At 36.6% G+C, this 11,879-nt stretch overlaps 2 protein-coding genes across 2 annotated transcripts in view; one reads left to right on the top strand and one right to left on the bottom strand.

Moving 5' to 3' along the window:
- The window catches only part of METTL5 (methyltransferase like 5), a 5,681-nt gene extending 1,226 nt beyond the window's left edge, over positions 1-4,455 (top strand). Inside the window, exons 3-9 of the mRNA XM_009278561.2 lie at positions 222-343; positions 1,008-1,122; positions 1,580-1,761; positions 2,165-2,247; positions 2,552-2,603; positions 3,284-3,333; positions 4,344-4,455. Of these exons, the coding sequence (XP_009276836.1) occupies positions 235-343; positions 1,008-1,122; positions 1,580-1,761; positions 2,165-2,247; positions 2,552-2,603; positions 3,284-3,333; positions 4,344-4,397 (645 nt within the window). The 5' untranslated portion in view covers positions 222-234 and the 3' untranslated portion in view covers positions 4,398-4,455. The remainder of the gene's footprint in view (positions 1-221; positions 344-1,007; positions 1,123-1,579; positions 1,762-2,164; positions 2,248-2,551; positions 2,604-3,283; positions 3,334-4,343) is intronic.
- SSB (Sjogren syndrome antigen B) overlaps positions 4,114-11,879 on the bottom strand; it is a 14,637-nt gene continuing 6,871 nt past the window's right edge. The window contains exons 2-12 of the mRNA XM_009278562.2: positions 9,792-9,866; positions 8,232-8,335; positions 7,890-8,064; positions 7,631-7,738; positions 7,430-7,530; positions 7,115-7,186; positions 6,989-7,031; positions 6,122-6,262; positions 5,562-5,745; positions 5,268-5,399; positions 4,114-4,559 (exon numbers count right to left, since the gene is read on the bottom strand). Coding sequence (XP_009276837.1) covers positions 4,462-4,559; positions 5,268-5,399; positions 5,562-5,745; positions 6,122-6,262; positions 6,989-7,031; positions 7,115-7,186; positions 7,430-7,530; positions 7,631-7,738; positions 7,890-8,064; positions 8,232-8,335; positions 9,792-9,866 — 1,233 coding nt within the window. The 3' untranslated portion in view covers positions 4,114-4,461. The remainder of the gene's footprint in view (positions 4,560-5,267; positions 5,400-5,561; positions 5,746-6,121; positions 6,263-6,988; positions 7,032-7,114; positions 7,187-7,429; positions 7,531-7,630; positions 7,739-7,889; positions 8,065-8,231; positions 8,336-9,791; positions 9,867-11,879) is intronic.

Raw genomic sequence — 11,879 nt, 5'->3', positions numbered from 1 at the left:
TGGTGCGTGTGGAGAGGGGCTGCCGCGGTCCGGGAATGGCTTCGCGTTAGCCAGCGCCGCGCTTGTTCCCCGTCATCAGTGCGCCGTCAGCTGGATCCCTGAAAACAGCTGCATGAGAACACCTGGAAGATGCTGAGCTGTACAGTGGGATTTTAAGTATGAAAATTTAACATAGTGTGTAATTCATATTATTGTAACTGATTACGCGTTATTTTTCTTAGTTAAACTATAAACATGAAGAAATTAAAGCTTAAAGAACTGGAAAGCTGTCTTCAACAAGTTGATACTTTTGAAAGTCCAAAACTACTTCTTGAACAGTATCCAACGAGACCTCATATCGCAGGTAGAGGTTACCTACAGCACTGTTGTCTCTTTTACTAGTTCTTGATCAGCACTTTAAAAAAAAAAAGTGTTTTGACTGCATTATCTCCTTTGAAGCCTTTACACTAAAAGTAGTTGAGAAATTGTATCCAGGAGGAATGAAATTAATTATTTTTTAATTCTGTTAACTTCTTTTCATTAGAAGTATACCATTAATGTACAATCCAAAAATCAAGTAAATTGATTTAAAAGATAGATAATGTTGTGATAGAAACATCTTAATCTGTAAATGAGAAAGCTGAAATGGACTTATTTCATGACACGCAAAAAACAGTAAAAGTGTAGATACAGACACTCACCCATATCTTAAATGTGATTTTTTCCAATATTTTACATCTATTGTTTTTCCCCAGACAAATTTAGAGGCATACTTTTTCCACAAACAATACTCACAGCTCTATGTGTAATCTCTCCACCAAACGTCTAGAGTTCTCTAATTCATCAAAATGTTTTTGACTTGTTTTCACGTATAAATGAAAAAGAATTACAGGCAGTGAGAACATCAGCTTAATTTTGCATGACAAGAAACCTTAATTTCAGAGTTTTCTGAAGGCAAAAGTAGCTTTTCTTGATTAATCAGATGCTTATTTGATATTATTGACCTGTGGTTTTTTTTTTCCCCCCAGCATGTATGCTTTATACAATTCACAATACTTTTGATGATATTGAAAACAAAACAATTGCAGATTTAGGATGTGGTTGTGGCATGCTCAGCATTGGAAGTGCAATGTTAGGAGCAGGGTAAGTATTTAATACTAAGTTCTGTTTGTGTTTTTTTCTGGCATAGAAGAGTAGAAAGTAAGATTAGAACATAGCAATGCTGAACTAAACTAATTTTAGGTATCTAATCTGGTGCATAATGAGGCTATTTAATATGTTTAGACAGTTAATAACCATTCAAATAGTGGAGGAGATAGACATGAATGGAATGCCATGAATTTGGAAGTGATAATGTTTGCTTTCCCTTGAAGCACTAAATGAACACATGAAACTTCCTTCACAAACTTTAAAAGGATATTTGAGAAAGGGCAACAGAGCTACTTGCATTTTTATCAGCACTGAATTTATAGTATCTGCTTGTTACATTTCCTAGATAAAACAAGTTGTGTACACAGATCCCTTTCAAAACTTTACTATAGACTTTAAACACCATTTTAGTTTGCAGGAAACTAATATGTGGCACTTTTTTTTTTAATAGATTGTGTGTGGGGTTTGACATAGATGCCGATGCACTGGAAATATTTAATAGTAATATTGAAGACTTTGAGCTCACGAACATCAACATGGTTCAGTGTGATGTCTGTTGTTTATCTGACAGCATGTCAGAGGCTTTTGACACAGTTATTATGAACCCTCCGTTTGGTACCAAGCATAATAAAGGTTCGTAATTCTGAAAGTCAGTTAGAAATTATTAGGAATGAAATAGCAAGGGAAACCCTTTTAATGAAACATCTTCCTTCTTTATTACAATTACCTATTGTAATTACCTAGAGTTTTGTTGATCTGGAATCAGTTTCCTAAGTACAGATTAACAACTTCATCATTGTAACTAACAATTGCTGGGTATGAAATAAACAATACTAGCTATTTCATATCCCTATCATTTTTATCTTTTACTAACAGCAATTGGGTACATTTTAGAAATACTTTCTGTACTTTAATGTATTCAGCGCTGTTTCTCAGATAGCTATTACTCCAGAAAAATTGAAGAATGAAGCAGATCTTTAAGTCCTCTAGTTTAAGCTTGCATTTAACAATTCTAATAATTTCATCATTCTTTTAGGAATGGATATGATTTTTCTGAAAACTGCTTTACAAATGGCAAAAACAGCTGTATATTCCCTTCACAAAACTTCAACACGGCAGGTAAGCCCTTCATTTTAGCAGGGCAAGCATTAACCAGGCAATGAAATAGCTGGCATTTAATGATGTTGTCTATAGCTTCACTGATTTGTTCACACCTTTAGGGGGTATGAAACTTGTTTTGGGTAAATACTAATCATGTCAAATAACTGTGATCTCACATACATCAAGGTAAGTAAGTGATCTAATGTTTCAGCTTGAAAAACAAAAGCACAGGAGACTTCTTAAATAAGTACAGAGTATAGATGTTTACAAGACAGCGTAGAAACAAACTTTTAAGTTTACCTGTATCTATTTAATATTGTAGCACATTCAAAAGAAAGCAGATGAATGGGAAGTGAAGATGGAAGTCATAGCAGGTAAGATTAATTTGTTGTTAAAGAAAAAAAAAATTTGTTGTGGGCTAGTATCTGTAACACTACTAGCCAGTCTTAACAGCCTGAGGTAAATTTAAGTGTGATTTAACACTGAAAATGACACAGGTCTTTTTTTAAGCAGCTCCCCCTTTTTTTTTTTTTAATCTACCTTGCTACCTGGCTAGAATACAAGCAGACACTTAATAAAGCTCTGAGGAATGTATATTCTGTGCAGAATTAGAATTGGATTTCTTCCTGGACTAGATTTTGCCTTCAAGCAGAAGTTACCTACCTTCCTGCTTCAAAAGATTGTTGCTGAATAACAAAAGCAAAGTGCAGGTCAGTTGTCACACAAAAAACCATCCTGTCCTTATAGTCACCTAAATATTTTTCTTTCAAGTATCTTCCCGATTCTTAAACATCACCAGCTGGATGCTTTATACAGTCATACAACTTGAGACATGGAAGTTGCACAAGTGCTTGAAACACAACTGCATTTCAGCCATCCACTTACTGTCTGATGTGGTTGGCTTAAATGTTCAGCCATAATGTAGTCTAGAGATCAAAACAGTTATCTAGCCAGGGGCAACAGAGGTGGGCAATAGAAGAACGTGGGTGTAGGGTGCAAGTCAATTGACTAACAATCATTCTAGTGTAACAAGTATTCTTTGTACTGTTCACAGAACTTAGATATGACCTACCAGCATCATACAAGTTCCATAAGAAGAAATCAGTAAGTATAAAACCTAACATAACTGAGAAAATGCTCTGTCTTGTACTAGGCAGATAAATAAATTCTACTTAAGAAAATTTAGGTTTTAAGGCTGCGTGTACTGGATGAGGAATGCTCACAGCACTTGAGAGAAGTTCACTACGATGGCATCAAGTTCCATTACTGTTACTACATTTTGTAGTTGAATAGGGAACAGGGAAAATAATCATTGTAATCCAAGTCAAAGATTAAAGGCAGCATTGCAACTAGATGTGAAAAAGCTAAGGGTAGTCTCCTTGACCCAACTTTTAATAGTTATTTGCTTGATCCTATCTGCAGCTGGAACTTAGACTGTAATGAAGGCCAGAGTAACTAGGATGTTAAAGCTGTAGCACTATTTCAGTGTTCTATGCTCTGTACTGCAAATAGCTACAGCCAGTGAAATCCATCACAGAACTACCTTAGAGGGAGCAGGAGGAAGCTGCGCACTTCATCCCACAATAGAAGATCTAGTCAGAATGCTAGAGTATGGAAGCTTAAGCCCACAGGCAAGTTCCTGGGTGGTGAATGCTGGCTTAGAAACATGTATCCCATTACCATAGGGGAAGTAGAGAGAGAATCCTGGAGTAGACTGAGCAAGATTTGAAGATTGTTAGGTATGTTGAGTAGCAAAGACTAGAAGTTTTATTCAGCTGTACCTATTCTCTTGGTGACTTGAACTTAAGTGATAGAAGTCTGTCCTTCAGCTTTGCTACTTCACAGTTACAGCTTCATACTACATTAACATCCAGGCTTCAGTAGTAAGCAGTTTTAAGTTCTGAATTTATTGGTAGCTGCTATTTAACATAACCGCAAGATTACAAAGTCCAGAACCTTTTACATCTGAATGAGGTGCCAGAGAAGTTGAGAGGATCTGTCAGTATAAACAAAACTATATAAAAGAGTTTTCCAGGGTGGTATGTTAAGAGTAAGCATGCTTATTTAAAAAAAAAGCTGTAACCTAACAAAATGAAGCTTTCCTCTCATTGTAGGTTGACATTGAAGTGGATTTCATTAGATTTTCTGCCAAGAAACTCCTGAGCTGAGGCATGTCTTTAAAACCTATTGAAAATGGAACAATAAAAACAATGATTTTTTTTAATTTTAGTATTACTGATCTACAGCTCCATTTTCTGTTTTCAGTTGTTTTGGTGCAGGTTCTTCTTTTTCCATTTCCTCTAGTGGTCTCTTCTTGGGACTTGCTGGTTCTGCAAGATTGAATATGTAGTCATTTATGATAAAGGAAAGCATTTCAGTATTACCTGAAATCTGAAAAAACAAACCCTTCCTACCATGTAAGTTCAAGGATGAGTCCTAGTTTATCCACAGCCACTGCTATGCTAGAGGGTTTACTTATTACTGTGACTTAAAGCTTTTAGATGTTCTAAAATACCAACTTTGAAGAGCTTCTTCCCTGTATAACTTCACAGCAGGAGGGCAGGTAAGAAGATGAAGGAATACAATCTAACAGGAGTAAGTTTCACTGGGTTTTGTTTAAGCAGGTGCCGTATCTACTGGACAGAAGCTTAGCTCTTCATCTTCTCCAAGCTAAATAGCAATATGCAGAACTATTAGTCTTCTCAGATCCTCAAGGGAAAAAAAAAATCACCACTCAAGAGGCTGGGTCTGTATGGTTGTGTAACATTGCTGACAACCACCATCTTTCAATGCAGAATGCTTTCAAGAGCCCTGCAGTACAGCCTCAGCTATCTAGTAATTATTTTAATATGCTTTTTGGACAGTTCTGGAATGAATCAAGCACAAAACCCTTAAAGTTACTTTACTGATACTGACAAGAGGACAGAAATAGTACAATGTAGGGCCAAATCTGAAACACTTCTAAGAAACATGAGTACTCCTCCAGAAAGTAACTCCATGTACTAAAGAAGCTGCATCCAGTGCACAAAATTACATACCTGTTTTAGTATCATCTTCGCCACCTTCTTCTTCATTCTCAAACTTTATTTTCTTGCCCTGAAACTGTACTTTTCCTTTGTGTGCACCTTGAGGTATCTTTCCCCCTCTTCCTTTTCCTTTAATTTTGCGTCCTGTGGGGATATAAGATGTCAGGAACTTTGTCTTTTAACTGGCAAGCTCAAAAGAAAGCTTTACAGTTAGTCAGTGTTTAGTATGTATTCACTATTTACAGTTACTTTCACACAGTGCCACTTCTAGGACATTGTAAATGCTTAAACCAATAAAAAGAGGACCTTTTGTTTTCTGTTTCAGCAATTCTTGCTGATCTTCCAGTATTTTTTTCAGAGCTTCTTTCTCTGCATCTCCTTCTAGCACTTCCCACGTGACATCCTTGTTCCGAAGCTGTAAGTTTCCGTTATGTGCTGCTTTGGCTTTTTCCAGGGCTGCTTTTGCAATATCCTTAAATAGGATAATTCCCTTGAAAAGAAGAGTGGCATTTGCATTTGAATCTTCCTGCGAAAACATTCAGCTAGAATGATGAACAACATATCCTGTTGGGTACCTCAGCAAGTTCATTACTCTTGCATGATGTAAAATATGTCTAGACCAAAGCAAAACCCTGACTGTCCTAACAAACATTCTCAGTCTCAGTTTTGACCGTATCAACTGAGAAGGCTGGAACCTTTACCAGTTCTTTTGAAAGAATTTAAGGGAATAATTTAATTCTGTAGATATTCTGCAATTCCACAAGTCAAATAAATAATTTATTTGATTACATAAGAGAACAAGCATTTAATCATTCAGTTTCAAACTAATACAGAGATCTTAACTCCTTGTCTAAGATTGTACTGACCTCCTTTGCACCTCTGACAAAGTGTATCCATTTGATTTCTCCGTGATCAGAAAATACATCATGGAGATCTTCTCTGCATGTTTGATCATCTAGATCACCAGAAAACTTCAAAAGACATCCTGTCTTTTCTTCCAGAGACTTCTAAATGAAATTAAAAAACCCCACATTTTTGTTGAAGAGTCAAGCTTGAATATTCTTTTTTTTCCTCCCTGAATCCTAAGACTATTAAAACATGATAGTGATGAATAAGCAATTGAAGTCACCCCCTTAGCACCATCAGTAACCCAAGCATTCTTGCTACATAGCTTATTTATGCTGAGTCCAAGTCTTGCATGGTGTGTCCCCTACTCCTTTTTTTTCCTTTTTTAAATTTTATTTGCTTACTACGATACATTTATGTGGAACTTGGGACTCCCTTCCTGTAATAGAGTTACACTCTTTAAATTGTACAAAACAGTTTTCTGAAGGCTGACGCCTCAGGTTGAAAATCTATGTAATACTAATGAAATCCTTACTGGATCCTTTAAATACCACAGAAGAACTGTCATCTCAGTGGTGCATTTAGGATCACTTCTGAACACGTAAACATGCCTAATAATTTAAATTCAGGATATGATCCCTTAAACAAAATTAGTCTCATGAAAATAAGATTAAATACCATGACAAAACCAAGTCTTACTGTACTGTACGTTAGTTGGAAAAGCTGAAGTGACTTTCTAGAAGGTGCTCTTTATTATAGAATTTCAAACTCTGAATATCCCATGTTACTTTACAAAATGTAGCTGCAGGAGCATGTTTGTTATTTTCAATCCACACAAAAGCAAGCATTGCATAGTTTTCAGGTATAGAGATTTAAGAAACCCATACCATTTCAGCATCTGCTGCTTGTTTCTGTTTTTCTTCTTTTTCCCTGTAGAAAAGTTAAATTAGTTAAGAGTTGGTTCAAGTGTGATCAGGTGAGCAAAACCAGGCACTTAATTGTTAATGACTTACTGTTTAGCTCTTGCTTTAGCTTCTACTTTGTTTTGTCTCCTTTCTTCATTCTTCTTTGTACAATACTCCTCCCTTCAACAGAATATAAGCTAAGTTAATAACCACTTCAAATATTCCATTAGTTACTTTATAAGACAGCAGTAGCCAAGAAACAGTTGAGATTATCTTTCGGAGTTGAGATGCTAGTCTCCAAAAGGTACAGCTATCAATATCTCTACAACAGTGTAGAAACTTACACTTCTCAGGTCAAGCCAGGTTCTTGTCTAAATTCACCCTTGACCATTATTAGTTCATACATCAGTTAAGTGGACTTACTTGAAAAGTACTATCAGCTCTGTGTCTTTGTACTTTTGGTTTGGGATCTCTGTGAACTTCTTAGCAGATTCAACACTATCAAAAACTGCAAATATTGAGCCCTGTTAAATGGTAAGAGACATTCAGTGTTAGACTAATTGAACAGAATGTCGTCCAGGAGGGATCCCTGCCCCAGGTCTAACTGTTCATCGCAAGAGCTACCTTAAATGTTCTCTGCAATGTTCTCCTCATTTGAATGTTTTCAACTGGACCTTTATCCTCAAGCCATTCTTTGATATCATCAAGAGTTGCATCTAGTGGAAAGCCTTTCTGCAAGATAGCAACAAGCTTCAATTATATGCAACAAACTGACACTTAGTCAGAAGTTATAACCTATCTAGCATGAATTAATTCAAGCTTTACTTAGATGGTTTTCAAAATCATGCAGAACAGCACAGAGCAAAGGAAGAAGCTTACTTACAACATATACAGATCTGTTTTTAATTGCAGCCTTATACTGGTCATTTAATTCAGGAAGGGGTTTGTTTGGAGATCTTCTGATTTTAGTTTTGTCTTCATTTATTTCCATTAAACCAGTCTTGGATTTTCTTAGTGCTTCTACAATAACACTAAAATCTTTTGAAAGGCGACTTAACCTATTGAGTAAGCAGGCACACGTCATTACAAATATACAGGCAAAGCTGAAGCCAAATGTTAAAACAGCAATAGGAGTTGTACATGCAGACCAGGGACATTTGGCCCCAAATAGAGCTAAGTAGCTGAAAGTTACCCTTCCATCCAGATTAGTTGTACTTTGGTTTACCTGTTGAATTTGATCATTACTTCTAAAGGCACCCAGCCATCATCTAGTTTGATCTGCTCCTTTAGGAACTTGTCTCTTGGTAGATTGTGATTGCCAAAATAGTACTGCAAAAAAAGAAGGGAGAGGGAGGCAGGGAGAGAGATTTGTCTTTGAATGTTCAGTCTTAAAAGTTTTTCATCTGACAACTTACTGCAGTGGATTAAGACATACCAAAATTCATTAATCTGAACAATTAGAAATTCCGAGATTATTACTTCCTGCTTTAACATGATCCTTTTCCAAAACTTAGCTGCAACACATAAGCTGTAAAAAAAAAAAAAAGCTGGTGCTTCATCCAGTGGGACAATGAGGCAAAGGTAGACTGCAGTTTTGTTTAGGAAAGGCGTGAAGCTTATTCTGTTGACATAATTATTCATCAACCTGATCAAGCTCTGCAGAGTCAAAAGTCAAATTTGTCACCAACAGATTCAGGTTTTAGTCCTTATTTAAGGAACGTATAAGCAAGAATATTGTATTTGCCACACTGAGAAATCATACACATAGACTAGAGTTTCTAGGTCTCGTTCAAGAAAATACTATAAGATAAAAAAAATTGTTTTTATTTTAATTTACTATGTTCTCATTTTAATCACGTCCAGCATGGGAAGACAATTCGGCACAAGATAGACAAGTTATCAGATTCTTTTACTTACTAGCAGTCATCTAACTAGGGTCAAATACTTGAAGTCACAGGATAAGTTGGAGCGTTTCCACCAATATCATCGTGCTTTAAAAACTCAGTGCAAGTTCTACAACAATACCTCTCCCTCTAGTATACCTCAAACTCACATTACCACAAGTCTAGCTTTGTCAACTATTTTTCCTCAATTTCTGTTGTTTGGGGTTTTTTTCCATAAATAATGACTACAGCTCCATATGCTGATGGGGATTCACATGCAGCTGTATTTTTATCCATCAGGAAGACAGTTTTGTTCTAGATGTCATATTAAGTGATGTGCCCAGTTTTCCGTTGTAGGGTAACCCTCCAAGTCCCTAGAGTGAGAAAGTTAATCTAAAGCAGGCACATAAGTTTAGTTGTAATTTGTAGCAATAAATTACAAAGCAGTAAATCATAATAGCAAGTTATGCAATGTGCTAGTATTTTTACCAGCACAGATTCCCAAGTAGAAGGATTTTTTCACAAAAAAAATTGAGTCATATAGAATTAAAATGCATCTTCATATCTGCATAGATAAAATAACCAGCAAACATAGCAATAAATTGTTTAATGATACATTCACTTGCTATGGCACCTAAAACACTAGCAAGTTAAACCTTTTGTTTTCAAATGGGGGTCTTACAGGCAACTCTAGACAAGTATAACTTGCAACATAGACTACAATTATGAATTATCTTAAAGTATTAAATACCTGTCATAGACCTGTGACAGAGATTTTTTGAAGAGTTGAAGATTCAAGTCTAACTCCCTATGAAGTTAACTTCCCATTAGCCAAGTCCCTACCAATGAGTGTCTCCAAAACTACATCTCAGTCCAGATCCCAAACTAGAAATTGAACTTACCTCAATTTGCTGACAGATTTTGCTTTCCAAAATAGACATGTTTTCACCATCTCCATTTTCAGCCATTTTCACCAGCTGTGTTGAAGAGAACATAGAGCGAAGGCACTAAGTATTAAATAGTACTTTCTACAGATTTGTATTCATATAGTGTTGCATTTTACTGCAGCCTCATCTAAACAAGATAGCAGACAAGTTCTTTAGCCATACGTTCGCTTGTGAGCCAACTTTAAACATGACCACAGAACTCCAAGGGGAAACTATGAAACAACTGAAAAAAAACCCAAGTAAAATACTTTGGTTGTTAAGGCAGCATTTGGCATTCTACATTCAAGATAAGTAAAAAAACGCTGGCACTTTACGGCATTATTTGTTATTTACCTTTTTCTAGGCACAGATACTCAGTCGGTACCTAAGAGCAACAAACCTGAGAGCCAACATTTGTTCTTTAAGTCAAATCCAGCCTCTTATCACTAGGCAAAACATCAATAACAAAAATTCTTTAATATTCCTAAATAGGTATAATTAGAAACTTCTCTGAAATTTCTGCCTCCTAATTAATCTTTGAAAGTTCAAGGAACTTAGTGGAGGAATGAATGAAAATATCTGCATTTACTAATACATCCTAAAGATGTCTAGTTCTCTCCTTTACAAACTTGTCTTCACTGCAGTTCTGCCTGAATACTGACTCAAGCATCTTTGATAAGAGGCAAAACGTTTTAACTTGAAAGTAACCTCTTCCCTTAACTGGCAGTAAGCGTATAATCCCAGTACATCAGATACAGTCAGTACATGCACTAGAAGGTTGGTAAGAAAGCCGCTACTGGCTAGAAAGTTAATTGGGATCAGAAAACTTCTATCTAGTTGCTCTTAAGATAAGGATAGAGTGTGAAGAGTAATCCCTGAAGAAAAAGGCAGCTTTATAAAGCTAACAGAAATCAGTTTGATTTCAGTTTTGAAATATAAAGCACAAATTTCTTCTTTCTCCCTTTGGGCACTCTCACACTTGTTAAATCCAGCTACAGAAGTTGAAGCAGTTTCATGGTCCTCCTTTACCCCAGTTCCCAGATCAGTGATCATTAAGACTACTGGTGAAGATGGGTTTGCACTCATGTCTTGCATGGTTTACTGGGAGATTTAAGCATACACATTCTGCTCTTCTGCCACTCGCAGGACAGTAACATCTTTCAGAGCATCGAGATGACTGACAACGTAGAAGCAGGGAAAACTCCCCTGAAACTCATCACAGGAAATGATGTTCTTCATCAGAACACCTGCCTAGCAGCCCCATCTTATTTTAGTAGTTTAATTCACCGATCGTTGTTCAGCCTACTGCAGTCTGCAGTATTCCCATTTCCTCCTCTTCCTGATCTCGAGGCTACGTTGCATCCTTTGACTTGCTTGTAGTTCTTTTTAATCTAGGCACTTACAGCCTTAAAATTTGCATCCCGGTCTCCACTACTGGACTTCCACCTGTACCTAACATTGTAACAGTCTTTAAAGCGTGATTTCAGCGAGTGTTAGTTGACAGCTATGCTCAGAGTGTGATCCATTTGTCTATAAGGCACTTCACTAAAATCTAGGCCATAGTACACAAGCTAACAGTTGCAGTTACTTTAGAGATGTCTCACATTAGCCACCCTTAGTTCACCACCACATTCAGGTGCTGGCACTATCTTAACAGTCCCCTGTGATGTTGTCCCCAACACCCAACCTTTGAGAAACCAGTGTTCTATTTTACATTATACCTAATTTGGTGTAATTTAGTGGCAGTCTATGGAGTAGTCTCAGCTTTTGCCATTGGATCAACTAATTGACCACACTTCTTGCATGCTACTGTAACACCTGATCCAACAGGAAGTTAACCCACCAAAGAAAGGGAAGAACAGTTTCATTAGATAAATTTATCACCGACTTGATTCAGCTTGTAGAAGACACTAGCGATGGAACTGTTAGGGCAGGGAGGACAAGAGAAGAAAAAAAAAAAATCAGAAACACCTTTCCATGGCAGCAAGCAGTTGTAGTGGGTTAGATTTGACATTAAATATCCTCAGGGGGTCAAAAAAAAAAAAAAAAATAAACTAAAGGCAA

Source organism: Aptenodytes forsteri, unplaced genomic scaffold (assembly GCF_000699145.1).
Source record: "Aptenodytes forsteri isolate BGI_AS27 unplaced genomic scaffold, ASM69914v1 Scaffold257, whole genome shotgun sequence".
NCBI lineage: Eukaryota > Metazoa > Chordata > Aves > Sphenisciformes > Spheniscidae > Aptenodytes > Aptenodytes forsteri.
Note: the sequence above shows the minus strand (reverse complement) of the source record. Positions and strands in the feature narration are given on the sequence as shown.